The 15,683-nt window shown below is 34.3% G+C and overlaps 1 protein-coding gene and 1 long non-coding RNA gene across 2 annotated transcripts in view; one reads left to right on the top strand and one right to left on the bottom strand.

The window, feature by feature from the left end:
* Srfbp1 (serum response factor binding protein 1) overlaps positions 1-9,307 on the bottom strand; it is a 65,271-nt gene extending 55,964 nt beyond the window's left edge. The window contains exon 1 of the mRNA XM_046460464.2: positions 9,152-9,307. Coding sequence (XP_046316420.1) covers positions 9,152-9,214 — 63 coding nt within the window. The 5' untranslated portion in view covers positions 9,215-9,307. The remainder of the gene's footprint in view (positions 1-9,151) is intronic.
* An 85-nt stretch (positions 9,308-9,392) lies between these two features.
* The window catches only part of LOC124103579 (uncharacterized), a 56,209-nt gene continuing 49,918 nt past the window's right edge, over positions 9,393-15,683 (top strand). The window contains exons 1-2 of the long non-coding RNA XR_006855220.2: positions 9,393-9,530; positions 10,046-10,123. This is a non-coding gene — a long non-coding RNA (uncharacterized LOC124103579). The remainder of the gene's footprint in view (positions 9,531-10,045; positions 10,124-15,683) is intronic.

Genomic DNA, 15,683 nt, shown 5'->3' with positions numbered 1-15,683 from the left:
TAAGAGACTGAGAACAGCTAAAGCAATCCTTAGCAAGGAGAGTGAAGCAGATGGCATCTCAGTATAGCAGACCTTAAACTATACTACACAGCAATATCAAAAAAAAGCGTAGTATTGGCATCAAAACAAACTGGTAGACCAATGGTACAGAAAAGAGGACACAGAGATTAACCCACATAATTACAATCATCTTATACTAGATAAAGGAACCAAAAATATACATTGGAAAAAAGACAGCATCTTCAACAAATGGCACTGGGAAAACTGTAAATCCATATGCAACACAATGAAATTAAACCCCTATCTCTCACCATGCACAAAACTCAACCCAAAGTGGATCAAGGACCTAGGAATTAAACCAGAAAATCTGTGTGTAATAGAAGAAAAAGTAGGCCCCAATCTCCATCATGTGGGATTAGGCCCCAAGTTCCTTAAAAAGACTCCTCTGCTGCAAGAATTAAAATCAAGAATCAATAAATGGGATGGATTCAAACTCAAAAGTTTCCTCTCAGAAAAAGAAACAATCAGTGAGGTGAACACAGCGCATACAACTTGGGAGCAAATTTTTACCCCTCACACATCAGATAGAGCACCAACCTCTAGAGATATAAAAAAATTAAAAGGTAAACACCAAAAACCCAAATAATCCAATCAATAAATAGGCCAGGGACCTGAGCAGACACTTCTCAGAAGATAATATACAGTCAATTAACAAATATAGCCTAAAAATGTTCATCATCTCTAGCAATTAGAGAAATGCAAATCAAAACTACTCTAAGATTTCATTTCACTCCATTCAGAATGGCAGCTATTAAGAATATAAACAATAAGTGTTGGCGAGGATGTGGGGGAAAAGGCACACTCATACATTGCTGGTAGGACTGTACATTGGTGCAGCCAATATGGAAAGCAATATGGAGATTCGTTGGAAAACCGGAAATGGAACCACGGTTTGATCCAGCTATCCCTCTCCTTATTCTATACCCCAAAGACTTAAAAACAGCATACTACAGGGACACAATCATGACATCAATGTTTATAGCAGAACAAGTCATAGTAGCTAAATAATGGAACCAACCTAGATGCCCTTAAGTAGATTAATGGATTAAAAAAATGTGGTATATGTACACAATGGAATATTACTGAGCAAAAAAAGAGAATATAATCATGGCATTTGCAGGTAAATGGATGGAGTTGGATAAGATAATAGTAAGAGACCTTAGCCAATTCCAAAAACCCAAATGCCAAATGTTTTCTCTGATATTAGAAGGCTGATTCATAGTGGGGTAGGGAGGAGGAGCATGAGAGGAATAAACAAACTCTAGATAGGGCTAAGAAGTTTGGGGGAATGCAGGGGACATGGGGTTAGAAATGATGGTGGAATGAGATGGACATCATTATCCAAAGTACATGTATGAAGACACAAATGGTGTGAATATACTTTGTAAAAACAACCAGAGATATGAAAAATTGTGCTCTAATATGAACTGTAATATGAATTGTAATGCATTCCGCTGTCATATATAACAAATTAGAATTAAAAACTTAATTAATTTTTAATTAATTGACTTTTTAATTTAAAAAGTCAATTCAAAGTTGGGCATGGTGGTGCTTGCCTGTGATCCCAGTGATTTGGGAAGCTGACGCATTAGGCTTAAGATCCAAAGTTTGAGGTCTGCCTCAGCAATTTAGGGAGATTCTGTATCATTAAAAAATAAATAAAATAAAATAAAAGTCTAGGGATGTAGCTCTGAACCTATGAGTCCAATCCCTGATACTAAAAGCAAAAATAAAAAGTCAATTGAAATGCAAGAAAAGGAACTATGAAGAGTCAAAACATGGCAATGCCGAACTCAAGGAAATTCCAAAGAATTCTCTAGTTATGAGGCTTAAAAAAATCCAATATGTCATGTAGTAACTCAATTAGTAGAATAGTTGCATCATGGCTTAATCATGCACCAAAACCCCCTTCTGTAGTGTAGTTCTACACTTCAACAAGCACATCCAGCTGATGATGTTCTGTAGTCAGGAAAATAATGTTTTACAATGTATTACTATTTTCATTAGATATTTTTTAAAAATAAATTAGCTTTCTCATTTACAGAGTCTCATAAGCTTAAGTTTACTGTAAATATGCTTTTGAGAGAATGAGTGTTAATTTTGGAGTGACAATGATACTGAGTTTCTAACATATGAAGTTGTCAGCAGATTGGTCCATATGCAAATTTAAGTCCTTTGCACTGTCTCTCAGCTTGCCATTTGCTAGCCAATCAACAGGTAAGCTTCTACTGGTGATGTACTAACTACATTATGTATTTGGTTAACCTGTAACAAAAACTCATGTTAGTTAGGAAAATCTGAGTATACCTATGTGTATTAGAATGCATTAAAACTTCTGGTTACCCATTACTCATGTATCAGACTGGCAATTTTTTTTTTTTTTTTTAATGGCAATGCATATTGTTTATGAGGCTGTGAGGAAATAGTCACTGTCATGCATTGCTGGTAGAAATGCAAACTATATTTTCCTCCTAATGGAAAATTTGGCAATACTTAGCAAAAATCCTACTTCTATTAATCTATCTAGAAGACATACATCCAACTATAGGAAAAGGTTAGCAGGATTTTTCACTGTAATATTCTTAAAAATGTTGCCCTAAGAGATAAAATATTACATAAAAGCATACAGCAAAATAGTATTTTAAGTTAATGCTAGAAATCTGCATGTATTGTCATGTATAAACTTTAAAAATAATGTGTTTTGTGAAAAAAGAAATTTACAGAATGATGTACATGATACCACATTTATGTAGGACAATTATCACATAAAGTTTGAAAGTACACCGTACTGTATACTAAGTACAGATAACTGTTACAAAATTATAAAATGTATAGATTAAAACATACACCAAAAGAATAATAATTATTTCTCAAGTATAAAAGGTGAGTGGAATTAAACATTAAGACAGCTTAATACTAATAACTACTAAATTCAGCAATTGGATTATAAGGGCATTTATTTTAATATTTTTCATGTTTAAAGTATTTCATATTTAACACAATTTATTATAGTTTTAGGAAGAGGATTTTAATCTGGCCATTTGGACTGATAACATTGTTGAATTATAATTTTTATTTCTGATAACTATATATATATACATAACTAAACTTAGTAATTGTAACTTAACCATTATTGAGCATGTACTGCCACCTAGCCAAATTTACCAGAATTATTTAACAACCAAGCACAATCTGATTCTCTTCTTATGGATAGACTCTCATTTACTATTTCAGAATAATTTTTTTAAAAGTGCTATGTATCCAATTACAACATATGAGTTTTGTAACTTTAGAAAAACATATAAAAAGGGTTCTTTAAATTCGTATCTTTCACAAACATCATTTTCTTTTTTGTCATTTTAGTTTCTAAGTTCATATGCCTCCACTCACATTAAAGGGGTATATGTTCCAAAACCTGCAGAGGATTTGTGAAACTGTGGACAATATTTCTTCTACATGTAGCTACCTATGATAAGTCTGTATTCATTTTGATTTATAAATCAGACCCAGTAAGAGAATATGAAAATAACTAATAATAAAGTAGAACAATTATAACAATATGTAAAAATGTTGAACTTTATGGCTACTATTTAGTAAAACAAGGGTTATTTGAACACACCCAGTGTGATACTGTAACAATCTAATGACCAAAAGGGCCACATGGGGTAGTATGTAGCCTAGGCAATTCAGCACAAAATTTCATCACTCTACTCATAACAGTTTGCAACTTTTTAAAATTTAGAAAGTATTTATTTCACGAATTTTACATTTAATATTTTCTGGTGTACAGTTGACCTCAGGCAATTTAAATCACAGCAAATAAAATCATTAATAAAAGTAAAATTACTATAAGAAATGGCAAGGAATTTTCTAATGAGTATATTGGTAATTTTCTATCAAAGAATAAAATAATGACAGTTTTCTACAAAGGCCAGTGATACTCCTATGAAATTAAAATACTACACCAAATCATTTCACTGCCTAATTCTGAGATGGGCCAAAGAAACAGATGAATAGAATTAATCCCATCTAGCTTGCAAATTCTTTACTTATTAAATGCTATAGCACTGTTGTTTTTGATTGTGCATCCTTCCTTCTCTAGTTCTTAAGGGGGGAAAAAAAGTCAACATTTAGAGTATTTTCCCCTCATTTGAACATTAAGTTGATATTAATTGTGCTGACATATTTTAATTTTTCCAACATATATTACCTGTAGATTAGTCCTATACTAGATGTTAGGGAAGTTGGTATAACAAAACAGTTAAATATTCTTTTTTTTAAATATATTTTTTAGTTATCCATGGACCTTTATTTTATTTATTTATATGTGGTGCTGAAAATCGAACCCAGTGCCTCACACATGCTAGGCAAATGCTTTACCACTGAGCTACAACCACATCCCCAAATATTCTCTTTTTGAAATCCATATAAAGTACTGAGGAAGACAAAACATTCAATAAATAATCATATTATACAGTACAAAGTGATGCTACAAAGTGATATAAAAAGGTAAAAGTAAATTTTTACTTTTCCAGAATATACGTATTTTAAGAATCTGGAGTGAATTACAAATTCAATTTTGTCCTTGAAATTTTTTATAACAATAGAATTATTAAGAGTAGTTGACACTAGAAGTTAAAATATAATTAGTGCCTTTGCAGGTAGGCTTTAATTTACATAAAAGACACTTGGGAAATTTAATGTATTATAAAATTAGTCTGTCACATAACTTTTTAAAAGAAAAAAATAGATTAAAAATTATGAAACAAGGATTCCTAAAAAACAAATCACAGCTATGATTACTAGTATATCCAAGATAAGAGATTTATAAGCCTTTCAACATTTGATAAAACCTTTGGATTCTTTTTCCCATAGAAACAACAAATTTACATATAGTTTCAGGTAGTTACAGATCCTTGGAAATACATCATCAAATTCCCAAGAGATATTAAGACTAATTCAACAAAATAGGTACTGAGGATATGATGATGACTAAGAATTTAAAGCCAGGTGGAAGGATATAAAATCTTTCATATAGACACACACACACACAAAGTATTGCACACACTGCAAAGAAATGATGGTATGAGAAATTATAAAAGGGGTAAATGAAAACCAAGAACAATTTCCCTGCAAAAGAAATAAATGAAATAAGACTAATGAGAAGAAAAACAGTTTCAGATAAGATGATCAGCATGTGCAGAGAACCTGTAGAGGGGTATAAGAGTAGCACAGAAAAGTCTGTGCAGTTAAAGTACAGATACTTCAAGGAAGAGGTATATAAGAGAAAGTGAAGAGATTGCCCTCATTTGGGTTAGCCTTTATCAAAAGCAACCTACTGAGTTTTAAGCAAGGGAGTGGATGCGATGTGTTCTAAAGACAGCACTCAAACTGCAGTACGAGATCAGACTGAAGTCTGATAAGAGTCAAGTTAACTAGCTGTGGAAATAGTACAGTAATTCTGGTTGTGGACATAATCTGGATAAGGACAACAGTGGTGATGGAAAAAAAATGAAAAGATTAGAATTAGTGAATTTGAGCTTTTTTTCCAAGTATATTTTGTTTCTTCTTCTTTTTGTTTTTTGCTTTGATGGGATACTGTTATAGCAAGAATTGCTTTGTCCCATTGATGGATATCCCCTGTCCCAATGGGGTGTCCTGTCAGATCTTAAAAAAGGAGACTATTCCTGCCCCAAGTCATAAATTAACAGTACTGGAACCTACTGTCACATCCTTTGTGACCAGCAGCCTCTATCTTCCATGGGCAAAAGGGGATGAATAGCAGGGCAGAGGCCAAGTTCTCTTTGCCCATTTTTCTACAGCCCAGATAGGTTTTGGGGGATATTTTTTCACCCCATCTTAGGGTTAGTGTCCTTGAACAAACAATTAGATGATCTGCAGTCGCAGATCTGCCTGGGGCCAGCTGAACAAAACAGTGCTGGCAATGTCGCTTTAACCTTTTCTTCTGGTATCCTGCTATCCTCACACACCATCTGGCATCTTCAACTTAGTTCCTGATTGTTCAGACCCCTTATCATGCAACTGCATAAATGACTGTACATACAGAATCTCTTCCATATACTTTACCCCTGACAGACCAGCTTCAACTGCAAAATTATATAATAATCCAGAAAAAACATTCAAAATTTAGATTGTATTACAGTAAAACATGTTTCTCTTAGATAGGCTTATACCGGTAAGTGGCCCATTCAGCCAAGATCTCTTTTCTCTCTAGAGACTACTGGTAAGATCAACCCAGCACGGCCCATGTCTCAAAGGGCCAGCAGCAGATACAAAAAAAAAAAAAAAAAAAAAAAACCAAAGACAAAAACAGAGAGACAAACAACTAGACAGGCTCTTCAAAATTTTAAATTGACCAGCCAAGATTTTTCCCAAGAGACTACCTATAGAATCAATGAAGTATTGGGCATGTCTTAAAAGGGCCAGTAACATACCAAAACAAACAAACAACAACAACAACAAAAAAAAACACCACCAAAACACAGACAACCAAAGGGAATTCCCAAACCCAAGGCCAACAAACAGATAAGAACCTAGGAGACATCAGAAGGGAGAAAATATCCCTAGGTTCTTGATTCCTGCTTAACCATGATTCCTACATGAAGTGGCATCACAGATGTTCCCACAAAGAGGAAGCAGAGGTGTGAAATCAAGGGTCTCTGCATGCATGGTGAGGGATTTACCAGATGGCTAAGGATGTCACAACTTTACTGAGTTCAGTTTACATTTTCTCAAAATGAACCAGGATTGAACAACCTGTACCATTCAGGGAGAGAAGGTGGGAGTTCCCTGAAGCTCTTTTTTGCTTCAGAAGCTGCTGGGTTAGTGCCTCAGTCCCTCCCTTTAATCACAGGAATAGCTCTTCTGGTCGAACCCAAGGCAAACTCCCATCTTCTAACTCTCTACAGTTGGCTCTCAACAAGTTTGCCTGTCAACTTGCATCCTTAGCATGGGAGTAGGGTTCCTTGGAACCCTAGCTGCCCAAAAAAGCTGGAACAGGGAATGCTCTTAGGTCCCACCTGGGGTGCCAAATTTGTTACTAAAAGCTCAGTTCTTGTTTCCATTGCCAATCCAATAAGGAGGAAACAGTTCTGAGAAAAAGGTGGTTTATTGATTTGCTAGCAAAGGAGAATCACAGGGGACTCCTGTCCCAGAGGCTGTGATTCAAACATAATTTCTTTCTGGAGAAACTGCCCATTTTCTACAACAGTTTCTCTTAATTTCCATAAGCTGTTTTAGAGAAATAGCATTAGTTTTTTATCTGCCATATCTGTTGTATTTTTTTCTAACTAGTTTTGCTCTTTTCTTTGGTATGTTTTCCAGTTTTTATGTAATAAATCTATATAGTCATATGGCATAACTAAATTTTAATGGGCTATGTATATGATGGTAGTTTCATAAAATTATATTATTTACTGATAATGATATTATAGCTGTCTTAGTTTGTGACTCTATGTTCACAAAAGGACAAAATCACCTAATGACATTTCATAGAACTGTTCCTATCATTAAGCAATGCATGACTGCATTTGCTTTTTTAAGATGATATTAATTTTAAATAACATCATCTCCACTTTTTTTCTGTCCTTTTTATCTTCTTCATATTGGAACACATTAAATTTTAGTGTGGGGCACATATACTTCCTGATTTGATAAATTCATTTAGTCATCCAGCATGCAGTCATAAAACATACATGTTGCAGAGAATACATATATATAAAAAAGAAACAGGTGTTTCCAGAATAGAAATCATTCTGATTGCAAAAGGAATACACACCTCAATCTAAACTAAGTTTAATGATAAAATTTTAACTATTTTCAGGAGGCCTGGAAGTTAGCTAAATGAAAAATAGCCTTTTGCGACTAGGATTCCCTGTCATTACCACTACCACAGTCAAAACCTGACATGAAGCTAACTAGTATTTCCTGTGAATTCCCAAGGCCATCTTAATGATTTCGGATTTTTATATCTCAATGGTAACCTACAGAAAATAGCCTACCAACTGTTTTCTATCACAAATCACTAGTTTCATTTACCCTCCTTCAGTATATTCTGTACTCTGCCTACTGAAATCCAGACTCAATCTGGCAATAAAGCAAAAACATAATTTTAGTTTTATCTTCTACTTCATCCCACAAGTTCCTCAGTGAAGCCTTTTCTATCCAGTAGGGTTTCCTAGTACCATCCTTTCCCAGCTTGTACTAGTCCCTCTGCCTGAAATGCTTTCTACCTTCAGTGACTGCAATTCTTGTATAAGAGCCTCAAATATCAAGCACAGATATCACTATATGACCTTTTTCTTTGGAACTTTTCTGCTCTACTCATTTTTGGGGGACACTAATTATAAACTGTATCATAAGTGGGTATTTCTTACGCATTTCTGCCTGATACGGGTTAAGCGAAAATCTAAGGTATATTTTACACAACTCTGTAATCTGAACAGTGAATTGTCCTTAACAGATACATATCCACAGAATAAGGGGATAAAGACTACTTTTGCTGTATATAGCTGTGAGGTCCTCATTTGATCCTTGCTTTTTGAGCTTACTTTAAGTGGCAGACTTGGTTACCAGGTGACATTAATGCATTATGGTGGAGGGGGTATGAGAACAAATGCAGGATCAGATTAAAGAACGAACAAGAGAAGGGAAATGGAGGATAGCCAAGTATAAATAACTCGTCCTTAAGGTTTGTCTGTAAATGGAATGGACAGAAAAATGACGAAGAAATAATGTACTAACCGTCCACGGTCTCATTAAATATCAGTAAATTTTTAAGAAAAGCTACAGTTCTTAATCTTTCCCTTTCATTTTCGACCGTAAATAAAAAGCAGGTAATGAGTACGGAGAGTTTATTAAGGATCACGCATTGTGCTGACACTTCTAGAAATCGGGAAGGGGAGTTACTGGCGGCCATACACCGAGTTCCTGGAAACCCGCGTGGGTCCATCAAGAGGCCGCATCCTTCACCCCACCACGTCCCGATTACTCGCCCGTCGAAAAGACGCAGAATAGCTGGTTTTGAGAGCACCAATATTGGCCCCACTGGTTCTCAGCCCTCGGCGCTCACCTCGTTGTTGAGGTTCAGAGACCCCGGCGGCGCCATAGTAATAGGTCCAGACGGAGAATCCATGGCTATCTGCACGTGAACTCCGCCGGTCACACCGCGGCTGCGTTGCTACGCCCCTCAACCTCAAGCTCTTCCGCCCTACACTGTTCCGCGTCTCCGGAAGCTGACGACTGGAGAAAAGCGACGCGACGCAGGGCGGGGGAGGAGCAGAACTGAGGGAGAGCAACTTCCGGCTCGGAGTGTGACGCGGCGGAACTGCGTGTTTCTATGGAAACGGGGAGCGGGTGGGTAGCCTGAGGGAGTTCCACTCCTGAGGTTCCCCAAAGCGCTTGTTTTTCATGACCTTGCTTTGGTTATGCTTCCTAGTACTTAATCAAAGGTCGTTAGTGCCTTCTTTTTTGTTTCCTAGTGTGTGTGTATGTGTGTGAAAGCTTTAGTTACAAGGTCAAGTAGTTGTGTGACCGAGTTTTTGCTCCGATTTTTTTATTCAGCGTATGTGAAGATTTATGCGCGTTGAACAAACATGTATTATGAGAATCGCACAGCTTTTCATTCCCATATTTCTGAGGCGTAGATATGTTATGAACATTCTCAGAGGTTTACGTAAAAGCAAATTGAAGTAAATTGGACATTTGAAGCAAAACCAGAATACAGATTTTCTACAGCCTGTGAGAATGTCCGTTTTGAAGTGTTGATCTCCAGGCAAAGAAAACATAATTGAGATTTTAAGTCTGAATTAGATAATAGATAATTAGTTATTAATTATGAATTAGATAGTTATTAATTAACAATTTAATATTGACAGTTAAAATGAGTCAAATCAGTTTACATGACTTAGCATCAAAATCGTCACAGAAACCCAATGAGATAGGAATTGGTGTTCTTATTTCACAGGTATGGAAACGGACCTTAGAGAAGACAAGTGTGTTGTTCAGTCATCTGCTGGAACGGTTTACTGCTACAAGACTTAAGGTACCACAACATAGTGTGTGGGGTCCAACGTGAAATGAAAATACAGAACCTTCATTCAAAAAGCTCAAAAATTGTTCTCCCACACTATCTGAACTTATCATGCTGTTTATTTACGATTTAAAATGACCCTCCCTCAAGTGCAAGACTAGTGAGGTATCAGTGCAGACCCTTAAAGATGCCCGAGATCCCTGCTCCAAGACTTGGACACTGTGCTCAAGCAAGGTGGCAACTGTGGCTATGTGGGGACCTGGGAGCAGGAAGGTTGGGACTGGACAGGACAGTACATACACAAAGAGTGAGAGCCCTTGGTATATGTTCCTTTTTTCCCCACTGGATTTCACTTACTAAACTGAAATTCATAGATGTAATTATTAATTTCAAAATGATGACCAAAGCATGCTTAACCATGGCCCACATCTAAGCATTTGTCCATGTGACATAGTACTGTCCAGAGTCACTTCTCCTAATTCCTCTTGAATAGCTTAGACTTGTATTTGGATTTTATATTCTCATTTTTTATGTGGACCTGGGCACAAATGTTTAACTGCTGAATTCCTGTTTGCATGAAAGCAGTTTTACTATATCATACACTGAATTTTGATTGTCTTTCTTTATTAAAGCTGAATTTCTGGTATGTAGGAGCATTTTCAGCATCATGTGGGTAGTAGAAACATCAATTTTAAATACATGGAAAAAAGTAATGAAGGGAAATGTAGAGCTTTAAGGAAATTATGTCTTCTATTTTGGGATAGCAATGTATTATGATCCTGTAATGCTTCAGAAGGTATATTTTAATATAAAATTCAGCTGTAGATCTTAAAGGCTTTGTATCTAATTCTCATGACCATCTCAACACCTTATTTCTCTAGCCTCCAGAGCTTACTGAGGCTCAGTACTTTTTTTCTCCATTGCTTAGCCCATGCTCTCTCATTTGCATATTATGCTCCTCGCAACCTACTTTTGTAAAAACCACTTTGGAGACCAGGCTAAATTCCTTCTATCCGTTTAAGAGTTCTTTTCATAGCCTCCTCTAAAAAGTTAATTTTTCTCACCATCAATTTTTATAGTATTTATAATTGTCTACCTTAATTTGAAATTTCCTGTGAACTGTCATTTTTAAATATTAGAATTAAGTACTCAGCAGCCTTAAATCCTCAATTTTTGCAGAGACTTTTCTTTTTCCATTTTCACAATATCCATGTAAAATTATTTGTTTCATATATATACTACTTCAAAATCAATACATCTTACTTTAATGCAACAATATAAAAATTGTTTGGTTTGTTTATAAAGGTGATTTTACTAACCTGCTCTCTTAAAGCTATGCACATTTCCTCTAGTAATAATAATAATTACTTAATGAGACTACAAATTTTTCTTGAAAACAACACATCAAACCTTTTCACTGTTTTATTCCTGAAAGGATGACTGGGATCAATTAATTATATAAGGCTTATGAAATGACAAAGTTCTTATCATTAAAAGAAACTTGTTTGAGACCTTTTATTCTTTAGAACAGTGGTCCAATTAGTGGAACTAAGGATCCACAAACACATTCACTAGAAACTTACATTTTTCCACTTCTGGTTCTTTAAGAGCTTCTCAAATTCCTCTGTATTAGTCTATTTGGGCTGGTATAACAAAGCACCACAAATTGGGTAGTTTATACAACAGAAATTTAGTTTTTTACAGTTCTGGAGTCTAGAAATCCAAGATTAAGTAGCAACTCTTATAGGCATGTAATGATATGATACTGTAGTTTTAATTTACATTTCCCTAATAACTAACAGTTAATTTCTGGTGAAGGATCTCTTCTTGACTTACAGATGGCTACCTTCTCTTTATGGTTATATCCTCACAAGGCTTTTCCCTCTGTGCACATGTAGAGAGAGAAATCTCTAATATGTCTGCCTGTTCTTATAAAGACAACAATTCTGTTGGATTAGGATGCCACAACTATGAGCTCATTTAAAATAATTACATCATTAAAGACTTTATCTCCAAATCATGTCACATTGGGGCTTCAACATATGAATTTGAGTGGAGGCACAATTCAGTCTAATATACTTACATTTTTTGAGAATCCTTCCATATTACCTCAAAGAAAATAATCTTCTTCTCATTTTAATGCCTTATTGCTGCCATTTCTGTCATTTTTTATTTCCATAAATGGTAGTCATCCATTAATGGATCACAACTAAACATGGTTGTTTATCAATCATAATAGAATTGAAAAATAGATTCATTTTTGGACAAGTGATTTGTCAAAATTGTGAAGGGAATTCAATGGGGAAAAGATTGTCTTTTCAACAAATTATGACTGAACAATTGAATATCTATGTGAAAAACAAAAAACTACTTTGACTTGTACATCATGCCACATGAAAAAGCAATACAAGATGGTTCATACATGTAGGTTTGAAACCTAAAGTTCTAGAAGACAATGTTGGACAAAAACTTTGACTTTTGGTTATGTGAAGGTTTCTTGGATATATAAAATCAAAAGCAGAATCCATATAAAAATATATTGATAAATAGCACCTAATCAGTAATAACACTTCTATCTCCCATTAGACAGTATTAAGAAAGTAAAAAAGAGAAACAATACATGGAGAGAGAATTTTTACAAATCGCATATTTTATAAAGGATTTTTATCTAGAATACATTAAGAAGCTCTGGAATCAATAAGGAAACAAATAATCCAATAAAAAAGCAAAACAATATTAGCAGATACTACACTTTAAAAGATATTTGGAGAGCTGAGTGTGGTGGCACATGCCTGTATTCTTAGAAACTTGGGAGGCTGAGGCAGGAAGATCACAAGTTTGAGATCAGTCTTAACAACTTAGCGAGACCCATAGCAACTTAGCAAATAAAAAGTAAAAAAATAAAGGGCTGGAAATTTGGCTCAGTTGTTGAGTCCCTTGATTTAATCTCCAGTACCAATAAATAAATAAATTAACTAATTAAAAACAAAAGGTATGTGGATAGCAAATGAAAATATTCAAAACCATTAGTCATCAGGGAAGTACAAATTAAAAACATAGTGTCATACCATTATACACCTAGTAGAGTATAAAATTAAGTCTTATCATACCAAGCGCTAGCTAGGATATGAAGGACCTAGAACCCTCTTCTGTCACTAGTGGTGGTGTAAAGTGGTACAGCCATGTTAGAAATAGTCTGGCAAGTTTTTAAGAATTTATGCATCCACCAGCCATACGATGTAAGATTTTTTTCTTGAATCAATAGAAAAATGGAATTAGGTATCCTTTCAAAGAATTATGTATTAATCCTCAGAGCAACTTTATTTGGAGCAGTTAAAATATAAAAACAATCTAAAATTCCATTCAACAGGGATATACCATGACACATGTGCAAGCATGCACACACACACACACAAAATACAACACCACTCAACAATAAAAAAGAATGATATATACTTCAACATGGGTAAATTTTAAAATAGTTATGCTAAGTGAGAGAATCCAGACAAAAAGAATATATACTATTCCATTTATGTAAAACTCAATTATATTAAGTCTAGGAAATGCAAACTACTGTGAAGTAGGAAAAAAAGATCAATGATTGTTTGAGGAAGTATTAGAGAATGGTTGAACATGTAGAAGGGAGAAATGACAAAGGATCCTGAAGAAACTTTTAGAGTGGATTAACATGTCCATGATTTTGTTTTTGGTAAGTGTATACATATGTCAAACATTAGTTTTGTGCAGCAACCTCATTAAAACTTAAATATTCCTACTATTAAATCAAAAGTTCTACTTTTAGCACAAAACTATAGTAATACTGCTACAAGTCAATGATGTATATGTAAAACTGTTATCTAAATGAAATAAAAAAATAGAGGAAATCTATCCATCTATGCAGAATGATCAGGTTAAGGACCTATTAAAAAGAATATTGACTCTTTGTTTACTGGAATGGATGAATTTATGTATTTTTTAATGAATAAGTCAAGTGGAACTATACTGGAGTACGCTATTATGTGTGTTTGGAAGAAGAATATGTGATATGACATATTCTTCTTTCAAACAAATGTTATGACTCTACTTTTGTACAACCAAAGACATGAAAAATTGTGATCTATGTGTGTAACATGATTTGAATTGCATTCTGCTGTCATATATAACAAATTAGAATAAACAAAAAAGAATATGTGTACACACAGATAGCACATTTACTTGCTTGTATAGAATCTTTGTTATTTTGAGGGTAAATCAGTGACTGTGGCATATGTGTAAAGTGCTTCTACCATGTTTCTTGTCTACTTTGAGTTTTGTGCTGTGTAATACTACTTTTTTCATCAGAATTTAAAACATATTATTGTGATTTTTGTTGTAACCATGAGTGAAATATGTTCTATTTTAACTTATTATTACCAGTACAGACAACTATGATTTTTTGGCATACTTGTTATTTTTTTCTAGTATTTTTCTTTGAGAGGAAGGGATTCTTTTTAAAATGTGCAGAAAGAAGTATAACCCAGAAGATAACCTCTATTTCTCGGTGTTTATGACACTTTATTTGTATTATTATTTTGCTAGAACTTCCAAAACAATGTTTGCATGTTTGTTCTTGATGTGGCTGTAAATAAATTCAAAATGAGACCATTTGAAATGATATTTGATATTTGTTATAATGAATAGTTTAGTCAGGAAGTTTTATTTTCCTAGATGTTTTCTCTGAGTAAATGGTTACTAAATCTTCTCATTTACATTTTCAATTTTGATTGCTTCAATGAAGTTTTTTCCCTTTAAGGCATTTTCCCATAAATATTCTAATTCTATTGAAGCTGCTAGAAATTATGGACTTTTACCAAGAAAGTGGTTGGAACTCTACACCTTTCTCTTTTACTTGAATTTTTGGGTAAAAGAGAAGTTACTATTGATAATTCTGTCATTTTTCTTAAGCATATTCTTTACAGCTTTCAGTACTTGAACAGTTACTAGTAATTTAATTTACAACAGGTTACAATATGATAAAAGTATCTCTCTCATCCATAAATCAGTCCAGTGGAATGAATTTTTCATCCTTGCTGTGCACTTTCAATCCTCTATCCCCAGGGTGGCAGTGTTGTTTTGTGAATTGCACATTTGTCAGAAATTGTAAAGTGAAGAAAGCAACCCAAAAGATGGCATGTGATAGAGCATTTTCTGAATAAAAGGAAGGAAAATAGATGGCTCTTCCAGGTCTTATACTTCTTTAATGCTTAAGGTTCCAAATTTTAAGTAACAAAACAATAGTACAATTTTTAAGTGAAACACTATAGGACTTATTTCTAATTCGATTTTTTTATATTTATATTTGAGAATGCAACTAGCTAATATATTAGAAACAGGCAATTAGCAAGTGATTAAGCTAATAAATACTAAATCAATCCTCTAACCTTTTTTGCCTACACTTCATATTAATTTTAATAGAGTGCTCTGATTAGGTATATTACTTTATACCATCTAGGAAACTTTAATACATTCTATTTTAGGGTTTGTAAATCTTAATATTGAAATAACTAAGCTGGGTGTAGTGACACACACTGTA

The sequence above is a fragment of the Marmota monax genome, unplaced genomic scaffold (assembly GCF_021218885.2).
Source record: "Marmota monax isolate L192 unplaced genomic scaffold, Marmota_monax_Labrador192_F-V1.1 WCK01_AAM20220418_F8-fsc00006, whole genome shotgun sequence".
Lineage (NCBI taxonomy): Eukaryota > Metazoa > Chordata > Mammalia > Rodentia > Sciuridae > Marmota > Marmota monax.
This window is presented reverse-complemented; position numbering and strand designations above follow the sequence as displayed.